This window comes from Condylura cristata, unplaced genomic scaffold, assembly GCF_000260355.1.
Source record: "Condylura cristata isolate star-nosed mole 26May11 unplaced genomic scaffold, ConCri1.0 scaffold00001, whole genome shotgun sequence".
Taxonomy (NCBI): domain Eukaryota; kingdom Metazoa; phylum Chordata; class Mammalia; order Eulipotyphla; family Talpidae; genus Condylura; species Condylura cristata.
The window spans coordinates 25,475,002-25,498,232 of NW_004567102.1; the positions used below are offsets into that span (position 1 = coordinate 25,475,002).

The 23,231-nt window shown below is 35.6% G+C and overlaps 1 protein-coding gene across 3 annotated transcripts in view; it reads left to right on the plus strand.

Moving 5' to 3' along the window:
- ADGRB3 (adhesion G protein-coupled receptor B3) overlaps positions 1-23,231 on the plus strand; it is a 650,534-nt gene that overhangs the window by 312,282 nt on the left and 315,021 nt on the right. For all 3 annotated transcript variants that reach the window (XM_004673604.2, XM_004673605.2, XM_012721768.1), the window contains 2 exons: positions 13,385-13,453; positions 17,550-17,658. In XM_004673604.2, coding sequence (XP_004673661.1) covers positions 13,385-13,453; positions 17,550-17,658 — 178 coding nt within the window. The remainder of the gene's footprint in view (positions 1-13,384; positions 13,454-17,549; positions 17,659-23,231) is intronic.

Consider the following 23,231-nt stretch of genomic DNA (forward strand, 5'->3'; position numbering starts at 1 on the left):
AGTGTTCAGCTTCATCTGTGAGGACAGTATAAGTTTCTTGAATGGGCTGTAACTGGTAAGGGTTCTTCAGGTTGCAATTATGGTACAAATTTGGTCTTCAACACACAGTCTGATGTGTTGAGATCCTTTGTCCACAAGCATTGTGCAAACAGGAACACTGATAATTTCCTCAAGCATAATAGAGGAGATAGGGAAGGCAATAGAGTGTGATGATAGAGTGCCTTCACTGTAGGCAAAATGCTGAGCTTCAAGTTGCTGCTGCTCTACCATTTGCCATATATGACACTAGACAAGTTCCACCACCTCTATCACTCAGTTTTCTCTCTATTGTGTGAGATAATAATACTAACCTTATAGCATTATTATGAGTTATCTGTGTAAAATTTCATGGCACTTTGAATAAACTTAAAGCAATGTAGATACTTACTGTTCAAGAAAGTGAGATTCTGATGGAGCAAAAACCTGAAGCATCTCACACTACTGGCCACTACTGGCAATGCAGATATGCATTTTAGTATTCTCCCACTAGGGAAAGAAAGGCAGATGATGGTTGCCATACCACTGCTTGGTTTGTTTTTGTTGTTTTTCTTGCTTTCTTTCTTGTATGGAAAAGGAAGAGAACAGAGAACATATCAAAGAAAATAGACATCAAAAAAAGAAGCACTCATCCTTAGGGCTGACACTACAGTTTTAAATTTGGAGAGAAAATCGATCAAAAGAAGGGAATGGCTTAAATCAATACCTGGGATTCCAGCTTCTGTGAGAAGCATGTTTTACACAAGGCTAGAATTCTCAGCTGATAGTCACTCCAGTTCATAAACAGCGGCTGTTTTCAATGTGTGATACCTGAGAGGATTCTTTCATTTCTCTGTGGTAGAGAGAGGCTCATTTGACCCACAGCTCATTGTAGGCACCATTCAAAGCTTACCTTATTATAAATTAAAGAATATACATTACAAATGAAAATTTCAGTGCCAAATAAAATACTTAAATAGCTGTGATACTATGAAATAAACCTTGCTTCAAAAAGCTTATGTGTAACTCTATACCTTGGGCAAAATTTAGAAGATGGCTACCAGCTGAACACTGTCCCATGAGAGAGCACAAGCATGGGTAACAGCGGGTAGGAAGAAACAGGAGGCAAAGGAATTAGTGTGTGGAGCAGCCTATCAATTAGTGTCTGTCATATAATAGAAATAAATGATTTCAGTTCAGTTTAAAAAAAACAGTCAAACATTTGATAGGTAGTCTTACTTTTTCAGAATCCCCCATTATTTCCTTCAGAGTCAAAAACATGGAGAATTACAATAGGAAAATGTACAGGTAGTTTTCTTGTGTGTTTCATTTATCAAAGACCTTTCTTCTAAAAAATAATTGGGAATACTTTAGTTTGCTACGGTTGCTGTAATAAATGCCACAGACTGGGTGACTTAGACAGTAGAAATTGATTTTCTCACAACTCTGGAGACTAGAGGTTCATGATCAAAGGGTGCACAGGTTTGCTTTTCCTGAGGCCTCCTCCGTGAGTCACATATGGCTGCCTTGCTGTGTCCTTACACGCCTCTTTCTTGTGTGCACTCCCCTGGTATCTGTGAATCCAAATATCCTCTTACGAGAACACCAATTGTATTTGATTAGGGTCCAACCTAGTGGTTCTTTTAGATTTAATCACCTCTTCAAAGACTTTATCTCCAAATACACAAACATTTTAGGTATTTGTGATGGAACTTCAACATACAAATTTTGGGTAGGCTCAGTTTAGCCCCTAATGGGGACTCTTAAAGGAATGGGATACCCTGCCTTTAGGAAAGAGGCTAGTGGCTGGCTTCTTCCTCTGGAACTGAGCCAGCTATGACCGCTTTCCCTGCTGCCACAGCAGGTATGAGCAGGGTATGTACATGCTTCTTGAACTTGCTGGCTCTTTCATGTTTCTGCCAGGTCAATCCACACTGACTGATCTTATCTCATTTCCTACTTAATCAGTGCCCTCTTAGATCTGAGCTTTTTTTTTTTTTTTTTTTAAGATATACTTATTTATCCATACAGAACTGGGGTACAGGCCTGAGGTGCAGGGGCAGTGAGAGGATCACCAGAGACAGCGTGGGGAGCAGAACAAACAGATCCAGGAAGTACACTGCTGAGGGGAGCAGTGGGTGGGTGAGGAGAAGTCTGCTGCACCATGTGGGTCACCTCCAGGGCTAGAGATGGAACTCGTGCTGAAGTGGTTGCAGTTAGATTCCTAATGCTGTGCCTTAACCCATTGTGCCACCAGGGAGGGTCCAGAGGATTTTTTTTTTTTTTTAACCATAGTTGAATTCTCCTTTTGTATAACTTTTGCTCCTTTATTGGACAGTCTTTAACATCTAATTCAGCATATTTGATGATGGTATCATTAGTATTCTCATCATTTATTTTCAAATAAGGGCCCCAAATAGCACCAATCTCAACCCCCAAAACCCTGAATATTTGATACCTCTTCATTCCACTGTCTCCCCACCCCTATACCTTAGATATCCTGCTGTCACTTGCTGGAACCAGTCCTACACAGCCTGAGGAGACTGGTCACACTGTATGAAAACTGTCTATCCAGGCTACAGGTCACATTGGCTTACAGCAGAGCAGAGCAATGAGATGAATATGAAAGACAACTAGTGATTCCTGGAACAATATTCTCATGCCATTTATGAAATGAGTCAGACTTTCTGTGAGATTTGTGAGTAAAAGAAGAAGGGAAAAAAAGTCATCCTTAAAGACACTGACATTTTTTTTTCCTCTAAATGAGTGAACATCAGGAAAATTTATTTCAAAAATCTGCTCTCTAGACCTGGCAGGTGCTGTGGTGAAGCTGGGACAACCCAGCAGTGCTGGCCAGGATCCTTGACCACAACCTCTAGGCACATCACTCAGCCTGTGATTGTCCCACTGCTAACTGGTAACCCAAAGTCTTTTTGGTTTTTCCTGCTTTATCCCTAGATTTGCCATGTATTAGTTTCATATTTAAGGTTCTCCACATCCTGGTCCCTAAAACCGGCTAAGGAGTATACTAGGTTCTAATTTCTTTGTCTTCTTGAATCCTTGGTGGTTTCTAGTTGCCTGTGATTTGCTGATATGCCGCCTCATAGAAATTCTAGATAGACAATTGAATGCATAGTGTTGTGACCCTGCATGCCCATCAAGTATGAGTTATTTTATTTAGTCACCTGTTACAAATATATGTATACATAGTTAGAGCATTCTTAAAAAGATTATTTCACTTTAAGAATATACAGGAGAACAAACCCAAGTTATTTTTGATCATACTGTCACAGTTAATTTCATTTCTGTGTGATGACTTAACTAGGAGACTATGAAATAGACTCATAGTTCACAGGGCACTGTACATGTTATCTGTGCCTTTATGTAATGTATGTAATCTATACTCTGTTTATATCAAATATGCAAATATGGCCACGTACATTGAGGCTGAAAAACAATACTAAAAAAGTCCTGAAAAAAAATTATCCAAAACCATCAACTATTTTTTTAAAGATTTATTTATTTATTCATACAGAACTGGGGTACAGGCCAGAGATGTGGAGGGTGTGAGAGGATTCACCAGAGACAGAGTGGGGAGCAGAACAGCCAGATAGACGAAGTACACTTTTGAGGGGAGCAGTGGGTGGGTCAGGAGAGGTGTGCCGCACCATGTGGATCACCTCTGGGGCAGGCGGGGATCAAACTCATGTGGAAGTGGCTTAAGCTTCTTAGTGCAGTGCTTTAACCCACTGCGCCACCAGGGAGGGCCCCATCAACTATATTTTAAATCCCCTGGATTTTTCCTATACTTAGTCTGTCTCTTTAGGATTAATATCCTAGAGATTAATTAATTAATATCCTAGAGATTAATATCCTAGAGACTCTTCTTTCTGAATTTATTTTCTTCTGTCATGTATCACCGCAGCTTCTTTTCCTACTTCTTCGTCTCTCATCTGCTGTCTTACTCCTCTTCCTAGCTAGTCTTCCAACAATTTTTGACCTTGACTTCATCCCATTTAATTCTGTGCCTGGGGATCTTATTTCCCTCCCCCCAAATTTCCTGTTTTCAACTAGAATTAATGATTCAAAAATGTATACCTTTTGAACTTCTGGCTTGTAGTTATTGTTTTAAATATTTAGTTATGTATAAAAGAACTGGGGTACAGGCCAGAGATGCAGGGAGTCACCAGAGACAGAGTGAGAGGAGTCATCAGCGACATAATGGAGAACAGAACAGGTGGAATACACGCTGTGGGGAGCAGAGGACGAGACAAGAGAGGTCTGCTGTGCCATGTGGGTCACCTCTCTGGCAGGGGATCAAACTTGTACAGCAGTGGCTGAGGATAGCTTCATAGGGCTGTGTTAAACCCCTCACATTACCAGGGTGGCCCTCTTGGGCCTCTTTTCTTAATCTACTCTAGTTCTTCATACTCAATTAAAACTAAACTTAGACCTTTTTTCTCAATGCTGCTTTTTCTTCTGTGTTGTCCATCAGGGTTCCATGCATCACCATCCTATGATACCTGAGCTAAGAACCAGATTTTATGCTTTTCCTCTGTGTAGTTTATCACCTTGTCATATCCTTTCCCTAAACCAAGGTACCAAGGAATGAGGCAGACTACTTTCTGACTTCCTGTTTTGTTTTGTTTTGTTTTCGCCCTTACTCTCCTGCACTAATTTTTCTCTCAGCAGACAAGTCAGGTTTTTATTTTTAATTAAATATATATAACTATTGGGGGAATCAAGGCCTCACTCTATCTGATCCCTCACTCTATCTATTTATAGTCTTAATATTGAACCCACAAGCACCATCTCTTTCAACTCCCTCTCCAGTACCACTCAAGCTGCATTGATTTCCTTTCTATTTCTTATACCTGCCTAGACTGTTTCCTCCACTCAGGGATTTTGTGTTTTCTCTTCCTAACTTTTTCATTAATTTTTTTCCTCAGGTTCCCCCACAGCTTTCTCCTCCTCCTCACTTTGTTCTTAGCTAAAAGTTCACCTGCTGACCCTTCAAGATAAAGCCGTTTACAAACACACACACACATACACCCTCCTTCCAGAAGTTCCAGTCACTATCTCCATAACTTGTTTTACTTTGGCATCACCATCTGAATTCAACCCATTATTTAACTTAATTAATGTATTGCTTCTCTTTACCTACTGAATATACACTCTATGAGCACAGGAACCATCCTGTGTCTATTGATAAAGTTTTCTAGTGATGGTCCTTTCTCTTGCCAAAGATTCCTTTACCTTGCTGCCTCAGTAATATTTTTTGAGTCCATCTGATGTCATTCTTTGGTTGAAAAAAGCAGCACTTGACTATCAAATGCACTTATGGGTTAGGGATGTGATGGTGATGCATAAGGAGGACTTGTGCTTACAAAGAAGGAGCTGTTTTTATGGAAGAGGATGGCTCTTCCTTGGCTAGTTCTTTGTCTAAGCCTGAAGACCATGATTGATGATCATAACTGCTTCTCTCCACAACCTAGGTCTACAGCTTCTCAAACATATGAATCTGTACTCAGGATGTCCTTGAGACTTCAGAATGGCCTTTGAGCAGGAAGCATTTGATGCAATGTTTACTTAATATGACCCTTTTTCTTATTAGTAAATATAAGTATGTGGCTCCAGCCCTGGATATAATACGAATCCTAGCTACATAGCAGAAGAAGGCACTGAGGTTGAGAGGAGGTGGGAGTAATTTATAGATTTTTTTTTATTCCACTAAAACTTAACCTACTACCTTATTATATACAGCAGGCACACCATCAATTTATTTGAATTATTTGAGTATTTCCATTTTCCTGTGTACTGCAGGGCAAAAGAGTGAAGAAAATTGAAAAAAAATCCTATTATATTATAGGCTGGTGGAGGAAAATGTCCTAAATTGATCATCATACACATAAATCATAACTAAAAATTTTATATACTTCACAAGAGCTAATATTATACACTGCAATTTAGTATGTCTATCAACCTATATATGGATGCTATATAGTTGACTGACTGGCCTAGTTTACTATCCTTTCTTTTAGGGAAGGGTGAAGGAGCAATTATTCCTCCTTAGATAAATGCATGGTAGTTTCCATTATTTGCTCATCAGCATGTGGAGTTGGAGGGGCATCAGAGACTGGCATGTGAATTCAGGCTGTATTTGTGGGAAAGCTGTTTTTCAATACAAAGTCCTCTTAGAATAGATCCCACCTCTTCCTTCGCATCATATTTTCCTGATTGATTACTTCTATAAGCTAGCAGATTCCTTTTACATGGATTTTACTTTTGTCAAGCATGAATGACAACAATTGGTAAATGAAAATTAAAAATGTTTGCTGATGAAAATCTGGTAAAAAAAAAAAAAAAGAGATAATATGATGACCCTATGCGTTTAGGATGATGGTAATGATTGCATTAGTCTTATTGAGAAGAACCAGGAAATTAAGAATGGGAAATAGAGCAATTGAGGAAAGGGAACGGCCTTTCATAGGTCCGAAGGCTAAGTAGAAAGAAGTTTGGGGTGCATGAGGAAGTCTGATGAACCTCAACCATAGAGGGTCTGGGGAAATGCAGCTTATGAGAGAGAGAGATGGGAAGGAACTATATTATATAAGACTTTGAAGCCACAACTGAGACCTAGATTAGAAAACTGGTACACTGTTCTCTGCTGCATTCCTGCTTCCTTGTTTAATCTTTAAGATTTTTTTTTTTATGCCACATCCAGGGCCCATGTTTCTAGTCAGAACCACCACATTCCCTCAAACTTTCAGCTCTACCCTATTCTTTTTTTTTTTTCCTTCAGCTTTTCTTTGCCTTTCAGCATCCAAGTATTTGTGTGTATTTGTGTGTGTGCTTGTGACACAGATGTCTCAAGTCATTGCCCTAATTTGCAAGTCTCTTATTATAAGAAATGCAGCAAAACACTAAATGTTAAGACATGTGTCAGTATATTTAGAGAGAATCATATATAATTCATGAAAAATTTGTCAAATGAAAATTAGTCAGAACAAAGTATTTACCACTTTTCATTAAACAGAATGTCCTTTCTGTCTCACACTGTCAAATATCTGAACTTCGAATGTATTAGACGCATATATGCTTCTCTTTATAGTATAACATTTACTTCCCTTATTTTTATAACATCCCCTGCAAGCAAAAAGCCAAAGGCATGCCTTCTTTGACCTTTCTGTTCCACAACATTTGGTACAGTCCACTCTACATAGTAGGTATCTAATAATAACAACACTGAAGGTCCCTCCAGAAGAGTATATTCTTAGGAATAAAGAGATTTCTGCTGAACAAATTATAGGCCCTGAAATTAATGGTGAGTCAGTTCAGTGCTCTACATATTTCCCAGAGAAGAAGAGACTATAAAAGAGAAACGAAGAGTGCTCCTGGTTATAAAAGTCTATATCAACATTATAGGTGCATATTTGCCATAATGTGGCTGTAAATACTAATCATGCAACCAGCCATAAAAAAAGAGAACACAAAGAGAATAAAATCATAAAACCACTACATATTGAGCACTTGCCATGTGTCAGATACTAAGGTGAGAATTAGCTGTCAGGTACATGACGGTTCCGCTAGACAAGTATTATCATTCATATCTTAAATGTTAGAAAGTAAGGTACAGTTGGGTAGCATTTGTGCAGAATTACACACTCAGTAAATATGTGTGTGAGGGTTAAGGCCAATTTAGAAGGGGTGGGTCTGGATCAGGGTGATGATATATTCAGGAAGACCCTGAATTCACCTCTCCCATTCATATACTAATTTTACATATACACATAGGACACTTTTCTCTGAAAAAACTTTCTGAAATCCACGCTGAGCAACTACTACATATTGGCCAAAGGAAAAAGAAAACACATTTTAGCAGATAGGAATGACTGAGAATCTATCTGTAACCCCAATTCTTTTATAGCGACTCACAATCAGGAAAGAATTCAAAACCCAGAGATCTTCACTGAAACATGAATTTATGGAAATCCCAACTTTTAAGATATGTACTAGAGAAATGACTTCCTTTTTGCCCTCCCCTTCCCACCACCCAAAAAATATCTAATTTTGAAAACCAGTAGAGTTGATCACATTGAGACCCATAGAGCTTTTATGAACTGAGAAATAGCTTTTAAACTACTATGCTTGAACCTACTTACCCAGGTACTCAATATAAATAGGTAAAGTAAGCCATCAAAAGGATGGGGCTGAGTAAACTGTAGAGCTCAATAATGCATTCACACTTTTTATTTCTTGAAATAGACTGTTAAACGTAGTGTTTGTTACTGATAGCTCTCATGGTAACCATGAAACAAAACCTTATATTAGTTATATAAAGAATAGTGAGAAAGAAATCAAAACTTATTACTAAAAAAAGTTATCAAATCACAAAGGAAAAGACCAATAGAAGAGAACAGATGAACTCCAAGATAGCCAGAAACAATTACCAAAATGGCAATAAGTACACACCTGCCAATAAGTACACACCTTAATGTAAATGGACTGACTACTCTATTCAAAAGACATAGAGTAAAAAAAAACCCTTCTATGCACAAAAGACTCACTTCAGAAGCAAGGGGACAAACAGATTGAAGTAAAAGGATGGGAAAGACAAACCAGGCAAATGGAAAGAAAAATAAATTTAGAATGCAAATACCAGACAAAATAGATTTTATTTTTTGAACCTAGAACAAGAAATCAAATAAGATTTTATTTTTTAATTTTTTTTTAAGTTTCCTTACCAAGTTGGTCATTTTTATTCATGTGTCATTCTCCTTCAGCGAGGTATCCTTGACTACTACCATAGACCTTCGTGTTCTTCCCTCCCCTCTTCTAAATTCTTCTCTCCCCTACTGTATGCCTCAGATCAATGGTTTGCCCTCAAGTTTTTGTCTTTTCTCTGATGCTTTGCTTAGTTCCCTGCATTCCCTATGGGGATAGGACCATACTATAATTTTCTTCTTCCTTTTGACTTATTTCACTTAACATAATACCTCCTAGCTCCACCTGTGTTGCTGCAGATAGCATGAGTTTGTCTTTTTGATTGCTGAATATATACCATATATTCATTCATCTGTTTTCAGACTTTAAAGCAAAGTACAAAGAAAGGGCATTATATTATGATAAGGCAGTTGATTCACTTAGAGGTTACAATATTTGGAAATATTTATGTACCCAACATAGAAACACACATATAAAGCAAATGTTAATATATGTAAAGGGAAAAATAAATAATCTAATACTAGTCACTGACTTTAATATCCCATACATCAATGAGTAGATATCTTAAGTCTATATCTATACACCTATATAGATATAATTTATTTAATTCCCTGAGTTTTGTGATAGTATACACCTATACAGGTATATAGGTATATCTCTGATATATACATATCTACACATATATAAATGTGTATGCATGCACATACTATGTGTGTGTAATCAGCTTGTCTGCATATTAAAATAACCAGAAAAAGAGGGATGAAGTTCAAAATAAGAAGACAGACATAATAAAGATCAGAATGGAAGTAAATGCATTGGACACAAATGATTATTGAAATGATTGGCAAACTAAAACCAGATTCTTTGAAAAGAAAAAAAAGGACAAACCTTTAACCATATTCACTGGAATAAAGAGCACCCAAATAAAATAAGGTATTATGAAAAAAGAGGTGTTGTAATTGATACCACAGAAATATAGAGGATCGTGAGAGACCATTATAAACAATTATATGCCAACAAATTGGACAACCTCAAAATAATGGATAAATTCCTGGAAACATGCAAACTTTCAAGAGTGAAACATGGAAAAAATATTTAAAAGACACATTACTGGTGTAGAGATTGACTCAGGGAACTTCTCAACAATGAAAAGCCCAGGACCAGATGGTTTCACTGGTGAATTCTATTAAACATTCAGAAAAGAGTTAATAACAATGTCAAACTCTTCCAAAAAATAGAAGAGAAAGAAACATTTCAGACTCATTTAATGAGGTTGGCATCAACTAGTACCAAAAATAAGAAAAAAAAAAAGATAACACAAGAAAATTATCAGCTTATTTCACTAATGAAGAGAGAATCAAAAATTCTCATTAAAGTACTAGTAAATCAAATTCAACAGCACTTTAAAAGGAACATGATACCTTGATCGATGGATTTATTCCACTGGTGAAAGAATGATTCAATATCTGAAACTCTGTCAGTAATGATATACTACACTAATGAAGTATATCATTTTTTATCAAAGCACAGTTGATCATTTCCAAATCCAGTCAAAAAGGAAATGGAAGAGGAACTATATTATCTACTATATCTCCATGCTGATTTAGTAAAATTTTATTTTTGGCCTTGGAAAGTGGTACAATATATTTCCATTACTCTTTTTGATTCATTGAGTTATATTTTAATAATTTTGTTAACACACAATTGAAAAGTATCCAGGAACCACCAAACTTGTGTGCTCTAAAGTAGGATGCTGCAATCTGCCATATAAAAGCAAAGGTAAACTCTTATCATGAAAGAACTTTAATATAACTATTGTGCATAGACAGGAAATAGAGAAAATAGTTTTCCAATAAAACACCCCCAATTCAGTACCCACTCCTGGGTAATTGCCAACGCTCAGAGTACAGCTACTAAGGCTCAAGTCCAAGACAACTCCTCGCTAGGACCACAGGAAGAGGTTAACAGGGACCAGGCAAATCTGGAACAAAGGAGCAAAATCAAAGACCAAATCATGATAATGGCTGCCACCTTCAGCCTCTCCACAAGTCTCTCTTCTGCATGTGTTCTTCAAGTCTCCGATCCAGCAAGACCAGGGTGAAACTGGGCTGCAGAAGCAAGAGGAGCTTCTTAGCCCAACTGCCTTCTACATGACATCATTTCACCTGGTAGCTCAGTTCTGTCCCTCCTGCCTTGTAGCTTCCCTGCTTAAGATGTCTGCGTGGCATACTGGGACCTGTAGTCCAAGGCAGCTGCATATAAATGTGGTGCTCTTCCCCTTGTAGGGAGGGGCCTCTGGGAGAGTTTTTGTTAGAAGTTATGCCACCTGTTGATTTTAAAAACTGAACTCTGAATTTATTTTTTCCATCAAGGAATTATATGTGTACACTGGCCTTTATATATAATGCAGTGTATGACCCTCTGTCAGTAAAAACATGCTTTATGAAATGTTTTCTCAGAAAAGGGGATGCATTTGCACAAATTGCTTCTCATTGTCTTGTTGTCTCTTATTAGCAGCAGCATGCATTTTGTATGAAGGTTGCCAGGGGTTAGGATGCAGACCAAGGTCATAGACCTCAACACAGCTAACTGGCATATACAGGGATAAAAGCTAAAACTTTTGCCTCATTAGCACCATGTCCCCTACTGAGTTAACCAGCCATAGGCAATTGAAGCACTCTGAAGGTTAATTCTTTCTGCCCATAGGTAGAGTTATAGCTCAGTGGACTAAGCCTTTTAAATGTTATCACTCCAACGAGGAAATTTTGAGTGGAAAAAAATGGCTAATAGTTCAAAAAGGTTAAAAGAATTGAAAACTGGTTTAAAACAGGCTTGCAATTTTTTCAAGTGTTCCATAAAATATTCTGTAACTTTTATAGAGGTTATGACTCAAAACATGTTTCAACCATGTGGATGCCAGGAACGATTAAAATAAATAGCACAAATAGGGCAATTAAATATAGATACTAACAGCTTCAAACCACAAGCGAAAACAAACGAAAGCAGCTTTGTTTTTTTTTTTTGTTTTTTTTTTTTTTTTGTCTAAAAACACCCAGGTGAAATTAGAATGAAGGCCTGTTTCGAAAAACTAGATAGGGAGGGAGACTGATAAGGCTGAAAATTGTGATTATTTCCTCCCTCAAGGGTGTCCTATAGTAAGCTAGCTTATCAGTACAAAGAAGTACTCTTGATACATTTATTAAGGCTACTTAAAAGACATGAATTCTGGGGATGCAGCCAAGGGACTAGCGTCTTCATAGCGTTGGGACAAAGGCTTCACTTTACACTTCTTAGGTCTCCTGTGAATCCCCAAATCATTGCTCATCTTCAACAGGCACCCAGGTTTTCCTCTCATGGTGTATAACTTGAAGACAGCATAGTATGAGAAGAGAAGATTTCTCTCTGGTAAAAATCCCTCAGGTGAAGAAATGGTCTAAGTTCTAGTCTCTGCCAATAAGTATGTGAGAAATGGACAAAAATGAATGCCAATAATACCTGCCTGCACCAAAACAAAACCAAAAATTCATTCTGAGTATTTTTAGAAAGTTAAATCCGATAAGTCTTCAGTAGTTGCTTAGGGAGAAGGGAGATGGTAAAGATTCAGAACTTCAATGCAAACACTTTATTATCTATGCACATCCCAGTGTTGACTTGTTGGCAAAAGAGGAATATATAATAATGATTTGAAAGTGATTAGATTGACTGAGCACTCATGTTCTTTATTCCAGGTACTGGGAAAAGGTGATGCAATCTTTGATGTAAATAGTTATAAAAGTTAAAATAATAGTTATAAAAGTTAAAATCGAGCCTTCCCTGATAGTGCAATGGGTTAAAGCGCAGTACTACGAAACTAGACACAGCCACTTCAGCATGAGTTCCATCCCCGATGAGGGGTGTGACTGACATGGTGCAACGGACTTCCCCTGTCTTGCCCGCTGCTCCCCTCAGCAGTGTACCTGTCAGTCTGCCTGTTCTGCTCCCCACTCTGTCTCTGGGAAATCCTCTCACTGCCCCTGTACTTCTGGCATGTACTCTAGTTCTGTATGCATAAATAAGTAAATCTTGAAAAAAAATCAGTTTATTTAAAAAAAATTGAAGTAAAATTGCCAGGATGGACAGAAAAAAAATCAGTTTATTTAAAAAAAAAAAAAGTTGAAGTAAAATTGCAAGTGTGGACATAGCCAGGATCCAACTGAAGAATCCTAGTACAGCTTTGCCCACTATAATACTCTTCTAAATATGTATAGTTAATGATAATGATTCACAATTAAGTGGATATCTTGTAATAAGGCAAATACAAGGATCAGTATGACAAAAGGAAGGAAACATGTTGTAAGGAATAATTATACAATGCTATGACAGAATAGAATATGAAGAGTATAATAGAACAAATCCTTCTGAGTGAAAATAGGTATTTTATTTATTTTAATTTATTTTGGGGACTGCACTGAAAAGTCATGGTAGAAATCGTAGAACCATGATGCTGAGAAAGGGTTTTCAGAGATCTTCTAGAATAATATGATAGCATCATAAAACAATATTACAAAGTGTTTATTACCTTATTGCATAATTAGAGCAAATGCATATTAGTGAAAAGTATATTCTCCCATGTAACATTAAACATTTTGTCTAATTTAATTTGCAGAACTTCTTTCAAATAGTTAGCAATCTTCTGGATGAAGAAAACAAGGAAAAATGGGAAGATGCGCAACAGGTAAAGTTAAAGTTATCACAAAATTTGAAATAAAGGTTCGAAATATGTAAGGAAATGAATGATTTACTATTCTAAAAACAAAAAGTAGATTTTAAGTCAGTCTAACTAATAGCATATTTATTATAAAGAAATGAAATTATCTCATAGCAATCTATAGAATGAATGATTTTTATGGCTTTAATGTGTAAAGTATAATAATAATTAGGCCTTACCAATCAGTTGTTTTCCTGTGCCACTATGTATTGTGGGAAAAGCAGCAAATCTAAGTGCATATATCTCAAACAGAACTGTAGGGTTTTATCTAGCAAAATAACTGGTATTTACTATAATACTACATATGTTCTAGATCACATATATAGATATACGTTTTTATTCAGTCAAAAGTTGTGTAAATGAGTTCTAAAAAAAATGTATATTCTAATTTTTCACTTCCTGCTGTTTGATCAGTGTAGCAAGTATCTTATTAGACTTAGTTATTTTTTGATTACTTTTATTTTTTCTATATCAAAGAACATACAATTAGTAATAATTTTCTAAATTACAGAAAAAGTGAGTTAGAGGTTAAGAAAGCGAATATGTATGTTTTTGTAGAATTCTGTGCCTATTTAACTGAGTGCTAAACTTTAAGTTTTTTACTTGACCCTTGTTAAACATTTTAGGAGAACAAAGCAATCTTAAAAATAAGAATGAATATTTACTGAGATTCAGGGGAATCATCTATCCTTTTTTTTTTTTTTTTCCCTTTCTAATCATGTCTGGACTTTCAGGAATAAAGCATGCCCTTTATTTCGATTATGATGGGAACTCTAAAAATAGTCCAGTGCAGGCCCACCTCATTATCAGGGAGAAACTCTGTGCTTCTGGCCATAGCAAGAAAAAAAAAAAAAAACTCTCTCCTTCATTTAAGACCCTGAATCTATCTTTTTATACCAGCTTGATTTATATACTCGTCCTTGACTTTTTTCTAGAGGAGAACCTCTTTCACTCACTATGAGTCTTTCCTTAGAATACAGCTGCAACGGCTAAGCAGAATGCTGGAGACTATTAATTACAGATATATTTAGAACAAATGTATAATGCCCTATTTAAAACAAGATTGCAGTTCATCATATGGCATTATTTACCTTGTAGTCCAAACTGAAACAAATAATGAATGGTGGCAGAACTCCTTATCATTGAAAGCCCTACTCCATAATCCATCTGCTGTGGTTTTGAGTTATCTATATTCTTTACTTTTAAATATTTTTTCAATAGTAATTATGCTTGATATATTTATTTTAAAAAGCTATAGTCATTTTGTAGCTTTTACTATTAAGTGTTGTTATAATGCAACCATATTATAAATGAGTCTTCAGATTCGTGGCATAAAGAAGTGACCTCAGAAATAAAATCTGTTTAATATCTACCACAGATAGTCCCTCATGGATCTCCTTACCTCATTTTAGAGGAATAACCATGACAAAACACAGTATAAAATATAGCTCTAGGCACACTTTGAAAATTAGCTGAGTAAAATGGTTAATATTGACGTCAGGCTTTTGATAACTGATTTTAAGCTGTGAACAAGTCATTTTAGAATTTTATAGCTAGGAGGGATCAAAATATGTTTAGCTTCAGCATACTACTGAAACTGTATACTAAATTGAAAAAAAGGGTTATGCTTACATGGCACTATTTTATGCACCATCATTTTGATTGGCATTGATAAATCCAGTTCAGTTAAGACACGCATTTCTGTCATGATATTCTATGTGTATTTCCTTGTTATATTGAAAACCAATGTGTCTCTTCAGCAGGAGAGTAGAAACTACAGCTGGTAAACCAAATCCAAACTGACACCTGCCTTATAGGTCTTGTTTGGGAAGATAGCCATACCCATTCTTTTACATATCAGTCAAAAGGTACCACATTGGTGCATTAAGGACGAAGATGAGTTGCTCCAGCAGAGACCTCTTGACCCACAAAGCTTAAAATATTTACTGTGAGGCCTTTTATAGAAAAATATTCACAACCCCTGCTCTGCAACATTTGACTACTGTTTTAAATACAAGTCATCATCATCTTCTCCTCTGGTCAACCTAGTAAATATCTCCATAAAGGTAGAAGAAAAGGAAAACAGTTTTATTATTAATAAGCAACAAAACAAAATGTGCAACATTTTGAAGCCTACTGAAGATCAGCTCTTACTCACAAACACTGACAGAGCGCTGTGTTCTTACTGATTGCATTACAAACAGAGACATTCCTGGGGTTTTGAGCTGGTGAAGCGATTAATTTTATAAAGAGACAGAAAAAAGCTGAGAGGGTACATGAGCAGAAATAAAAATTATCCTTTTATATAGCCAAGAAGTTGCATATATTGCATATGTATATTCAAATAGTAACTAATTCTCAACTAAGAGGACTTGATGACACCATTTGTCACCTGAAGTGAGTGCATCCTAAATTCTCTAGGTAACTGGATGACCATCTTGTTAGTTAATTGGCTTTATCCAAAGACAAAATAAGTTTCTTATATCTTAAAAGCAAGGTAATTTGGCAGCTTGGAGTGAGAAGCCTACTAAAGATCAGCTCTTACTCACAAACACTGACAGAGTGCTGTGTTCTTACTGATTGCATTACAAACAGAGACATTCCTGGGGTTTTGAGCTGGTGAAGTGATTAATTTTATAAAGAGACATAAAAAAGTTGACCATCGTGGCTATTTAAAGTAAATCTCTGAGAAAAGAGAGGGGAAATGTTGTTTATTTTCAACAGAGAGAATTAAGCTTCTTATTTTTAATTTGTATTTCTTCTTTAACAAAAAACACTTACTTGGATAAGAAGAACCTATCCAAAAATAGAAGGCAAAAATATGGTAGTAACAGGAAGTTTTGAGCTGAGGGAAGTTTTAGACACATTGTTGGAATGGGGATGATGAACTTTCAGAATTCATATTTCATAACTGGAAATGTAGGTAAGAAACAGCATTTCTCCTCAACTCTTTCTGAATTAAAAATGGCACAACTACAGACGCCATCCATTCTCCATGTAATGTCCACAGTTCTCGTTTAGATATATGGGAGTAAATCTGTCATGCAGCCTGCATGTCTCATTTTCAGAGGGGCACAACAACAGTGCCTATGAGATATGCTCACTGTGCTGCTACCTGTCTGGCCACCAGCATGTCTTCCTCCTACTCCTTTTACCTTCCAGTTCCTACGGTTAGCTTCTCTGCTATTCAGGGTGCCTCTTTCCCTTCTGTACTCACCTTGGCAAGTACAGTACTACTAAAACTTTCTAAGCCATTTAATTTTGATAGCTAGAAATGGCAAAGGTGCTGATTAGCAAAAGGAAATGAACTTAACTTCCAAAAGGCTTCCTAATTTAATATGGTTCTATACTGAGGGCTGACTTTATAAGCATCATGTCTGTACACATGCTAAAGTTCACTTGAACTTTTTGATGAATTTCATGATCCACATAGTGTGAGGTTTTGCCAGAATTAGGTTGTTTACCTGGTGTGTGAGGTGGCATGATTTTGCATTTAGTTTGTATACATGCATATGCAATTATGTACAGCTATTACTGGGACTCTAAAACAATCATGTGTTGTTATCCATACTGCGGCTCTTATTATAATCAGAAATAAATGTCTCTGTCAATGTATCCAGTTATTATTCAGTAGATCTAATAGTTTGTAAATGGCATTATGGTGGCAATAATTGCTTTTTTCTTCCAGTGTCTGTCATATAGTAAAAAATGTTAAAAGCCCAAATCAGTTCAGTATCTGTTCTATGTTATCTTTAAATGAGGGGAAGAACCTATTAAAAGTAAAGGCATGCTATTTCTAAATAGACAATCTGTTAGATATTTTGAGTTTTCTTAGATTTAAGGAGGTATAATCACTGTATCACATCACCTCCAAAGTTCTTGCTGTGTGACACCTGGTATCATTCGCAACTACTAGTTTAAAAAAATACAGCTGTTGTTTATTGCAGAAATTTCTCCAAATACACTGATTTTATTTATGGCATAATTATGTAGGTTTTTTAAAGTTTCAGTTATTTATTCCACTATTTAGACTTTTTATTCCCTTTGATCTTTATTTTTGTAGATTTATCCAGGCTCCATAGAGTTAATGCAGGTGATTGAAGATTTTATACACATTGTTGGAATGGGGATGATGGACTTTCAGAATTCATATTTAATGACTGGAAATGTAGGTAAGAAATAGGATTTTTCCCCAAATCTTACTGAAATTTAAAAAATTGCAAGTATCTGCATCATGTACTCCTAAGTATAATATCCATTGTTCATATATTTTAATCATATGTGAGTAATGTATTATGGATGCTTGGTGTCAGATTTTTTTTCAACACGCACATGTGTTCCTGTGTCTTCATGCATATGTATGAATGCATATTGGCCAACTTATTCTTATCTACAAAGGAAATTATGTAATTCTTTTTCCATTTGCCAAATGTTCATTATGATCAACTCAGAATTTGAAGATACATGTCCTAGTGTATTTTGAAAGTGAATCTTCTTAATCTTTTTTATGTTGTTTCTGAGAATGTCAGTTACTTTCTTGATGGGTGTCCCATGGAAGTGTTGAATCTGAGTGTGTTGTGGAATACTTCAATGTACTTTTTAGATGCTGCTGCTGTATTTTTTCTGAATAACTTCCAAGACACAGTGACTCTCTCAGGTCCCTCTACAGTAAATTCCATAATGCTACAATATACGAAGTGAAAACATATTTCCTCTGTTAGATGCTCTTACTTTATCTTGTATATAGAAGAATTGGAAGAGAAGCAAATCCTACACATATTTTTACATTGCCACAAACAAGCGACATTAACCTAATGGCAAGATTTCTCTTTGTAGTTAAAACTGACCAGAATTAAAAAAAAAATAGTTTTCTTACCTATTATATGCATTAAATTTATTAGGCTTCCTCTTTTCTCATTTCTTTAAAACTAAATGCCATGGTGTTACTATGATTCCAAAGTACTTTCTTTCATGTGTCATTCCTTGGTAGTCTTCCCATAATGACCACTAAGTTATAGAAATACATGTTTAAATCATTATATCCTAACTCATACTCTCACTCATGAGATGTTTATGCTTTAGTTTCTTGATGAGGAAAAGAGCTACCTTGGTGGTGGAAGGGGGAATAATTAGAGAATTCAGTAAGACTGAACATTTTTTAATCGAATCTTTTACATTTTTTTTTCTGCTGAATATCTTTTAGTCCACAGAGACTAATTTGATTTGAAGATATCTTTCATGAGTGTGACTTCAAATTGTGATGGATAATTACTATTAGTAGTCTTGTGGGAAACCTATCTAATAGAATACTGAGATATTGAGATATTCCCATGCTCATTTACTTTTTCATGCAGCCTAAAACCTTACCAGTTAGACTTACATCTTCACCCACTTTCTAAGCAAGTTTGAGGGCCCAGAATTTTCCACAGAGTGGTTGGGTATACAACAGATAGTGATGGTTCAGGAGTGAGTTACTTCTTGCCAGGTGATGAGAAGAAGAAAAATTTTAAAAAAGGGAGGGGACCAAAAATAATATCTTTGTTGAAGGATGAATTCACAAATCAGAAAATAATCCAAATTAATTAAATTGTCCAAAGTGACTGGGCAAAGAGAGGAAAGAGAAAAGTCTAACAAAAGAGTTAAGATACGTGCTAGGAGTTTTGGCACACATGGAAGGAAGACCCTAGAAGGAACTGCTGAAACAGTAAAAAGAAGTACTGACAAAATACAGCAGTCCATGAAGTTCATAGTGTGGAACAAGCAACTCCTCATGCCTCACCTTTGAGAAATTAGTTCTAAAACTTAGGATAATAATTTGTGTCTGAAATCATGGCCAAAATAAAAGTTTCTATAATTTTATTAAGGTGACAGGAAATTGAGTGAAATATCTTAGATTTTCTCCAGAAACATTTTGAATGAAAAAGTTCGAATCATCTTTTATCTGAAAAAATGTCCTTACCCAAGACTACTTTTGATAGATGAAATGCTCTTATGTGCTAAAAATCTATGAACATTTTAATAAATATGCATGTATGTTCATTTTGGGAAAGAGCAAGTCCATAAACCTGATCAATTTCTCAAAGGACAGGCTATCTCAAAAAAAAATTAAAACTGGACTTAGAAAAAAATGATTTATGAACAAATGTGTTCAGCAAGCCAATATATTCATAAAGTGAACTGAGCTTATGTAAAATATTATTTTATCCATATATGATATAACATTCAAAATAGATGCATAAAAATCATGATTGAAGAGCATTTGCAAAAGACTAAATAATCCACTAAACAATTTACTTAATTACTAAATGACTCACTATGAAAAACTGATAAGCTGCAGAATGGTTTCAGTTTACTGTGAGGTTTTATTCTAAATTTAGTATATTTAAATTTTTTAAAAACTATATTTAAAGAAATATAATTTTTTAAGATTTGTAGTTAAAGAAAATGTATTATTATCCATTAGGTTGTTACAAGAATATCTTAGCATCATTTAATGCATATTTTTCTTCAGCCAAAATCTCCTCTGAAGTACTATATTGTGCTTTCTATAGTTTCTCTCTAAACATTCTGTCTTTGGTCCCTTACTGACCAACATTTCTCTCATCACTATGCTGAAATTCTTCTTGAAAAAAAACTCTGGAAACTACCAATTCCAAATCAATCATCATCTTTTTTTAAAAAAAAGATTTATTTATTTCTGCATACAGAACTGGCGTACAGGCCAGAGATGTGGAGGGTGAGAGAATTCACCAGAGACAGGGCGTGGAGCAGAACAGGCAGATCTATGAAGTACACTGCTGAGGGGAACAGCGGGCGGGTCAGAAGAGGTCTGCCGAGCCATGTGGTCATCTCCGAGGCAGGCAGGGATCGAACACATGCAGAAGTGGCTTAAGCTTCTTAGTGCTGTGCTTTAACCCCCCGTGCCACCAGGGAGGGCCCAATCATCATATTTCAATAAGCATGTAATCTGTAGCTTCCTAGCCACTCTCTATCTCAAAATTTTCTCTCCTTTATACATTTTGTACTATTATACTGTCAAGTAGAATTAAGGAATAAAAATAATGCTCATTACTTGGAAACATTCAGACTTTCAAGCAGAGTAACATAAAACAAAGAAGATGAAGCAGTGAAGAGGAAAAAAGTATATTGTCTGAGGCCCAGCTGTTTGCAGTTCAAAAACAGAATAGAATGTATGAGATCTTACATAACTCTAGTGATAGTGCATATGTATGGGTCTCCATTGTCCTAAAAGTTTGTCTAGAGTTACTGCATTGTTTCATGATTTTGATCATCAGTGTCCCACTTCAGGTAGTATTGTATATTTACTTTATCAATAAGAATAGTCTCTTTTTTATTTATTTTAATTTAATTATTTAGTTGATTCAATTTTGGATTTAGAACTCAAGGTGGATCAGTGATGTGTTACATATTGCCAGCTCACTATGTTCAATTAAAAACAGAAAGAATGATTCAGGCTATTAAAATAACCTTCTAATCTGCAAGGAGATTGCAGTCTAGTTAATGACATAGAAGAATTACATAATAAAATACTAAGTACACTTTGATCTGTGTCATATAAACAAGAGTTAAAAAAGACTTATTCCAAGAGATGTTCTGTATAGATGCTGAAGGATGGCTAGATTGCTGATATGAACAGTGTCAAGAAATGATTACATTACAGAACATTCTTGTACCAAATCAACATAGAGATGCCAGCAATGGAATTGTAGTTAGGGACTAAGTGGTTTATTTTGATTTAAAAGAAAAAAAAAATCACATTCATGGAAGTAAGGGATTTTAAATAAAACTGGAGAGGCAAGTTTAAAAATTGTGAAATATATGTGTATATATTGAGACACATATATTCGAAGACTAGTGGCAGCTTTGAAGCTTGACTGATTGATGTTAAGACATTGTTTTAGCAGAAATACAATTTGATGAAATTGAGAATGACTTCAAACATGGATACTAATTTTTGTTTTTTTGTTTTTTAGTGTTTTTTTTTTTTTTTACAATAACCTACATGGGAGATAACATAGATTTAGTGGTAGTAAGAAGAATCAAAAAAAGATTACAAATTTGTTCTCAGTGTGAGGGTAAAAATGATAGTATTCCATAGCTGAAAAAAGAATCAGAAAGAAGAATTGAGATTGCATTTATTTGACAAATATTTGAGAGTGTCTTTCACATATCAACATATAGTTCTAACTATACACTAAGTGTAACACACAAGAGAATAAATAAAATGTGGTCTTGGGTCTTCCTAGAGGTTTCAAATATATGATATGTACTTGGTAATCATCTGCATAAAAATGATAGTTGAAGCCATAAAAGTCTGTTTTGTTTTTTTTTTCTTTCCCTAACTATCAGGACAACAGTTACAGAGGAAAGATTTAAGCTGATGTCTATATCAAAAACAAAGCCTTGTAACTTTATTTGATGGTGAATATGTTAGGGGGAAAGGATGTCCTGAATGAACTCTGCAGATGTAGATTTTGTGGACTCCACCCTCTATTCCAGTTATTGAAGCTACATCTCCACCCCCTACTCCAGTTACTGTAACTACAACTCCCAACAAGGACTGCAAGGAGCCAAGGGTTTAGTTAAGCAACTAGTTTGAGCCTTTTGGGGATATATATGAGACATGTTGGGCTCTCTCTCTCTCTCTCTCTCCCTCTCTCTCTCTCTCTCTTTCTCTCCCTAGGCCTTGTAACTGGTGGCTGGTTGTTTGGCTCTTGATGAGCTTTCACTGTGCTATTGGGGTTCCAAGTCGGCAGAACTGTTAGGATGCTCTAGTTAACTCTTTCACTCTTTCCCTGGGTTGTTCCTTTTCTTTATCCTTTGTAAATAAACACATAATTGACCCTTTTTGTGTGTGCCTGCAGTACAGTTGAATTTGAAGCGGGTGGGGAGGACCCACAGACAGGCAACCCAGTTCACATTGGGTTGCCCTGTAAAAAATAGACTTATTGTGATGGTCATTTTGTAGTATATATAAATATCCAGTCATTATCTGTACAACTGAAAGTACTATATTGCTTAATGTCAGTTATATCTCAGTGAACTCTATATATATGATTATAGAGAGATCTCTAGGACACAGAATTACCTGCAAAAAAGTATATGTAGTAATAAACCAAATTAAAAAATATATATTGTATTCAAATAATTTAGACATTATACTGGAAGGAACGTATGTATGTTGTATAAATAAAAAAAAAATCAATGCATGTGGTGACAAAAAACAACAGAACCACAGCAGGTGTCAGAGCACACAGGTATAAAGTTAGAGGTACCAGGTATAAAGAGTTACAGGACAAGACAGTATAAAATCTGTGTCATGTACTTAATAGAAGAGAGAGATCATTTCAAAATGAATACTTTACTTTAAATATTAATTGCTAATAAATTCAAGCTATTAAAAGTTAAGAAAATATCGTAAGTGATTGCTGATGGTATAATTTGAAAGTTCTCCAGGGAAAGTGCAGACACTGTACAGCATCTAAATTCCTGAGATTTTTAAATGATTTCTGTGAATTACAACCTTAGCATTTTGATACAATTATCTAGAAGTGTGTGTTTTGCACAGATGGATGTTGCTACACCCACTAACAGCTATTTCACAACTGTTCTTTAGAAACTATTGGCAGTTGACAGCATCATATCAAAGGGGATATTTTTGGCTAATCTCAAAATAAAATGTTATAATTATTGACTGTAAGGAGTTTCAAAAGTTACCACTGTG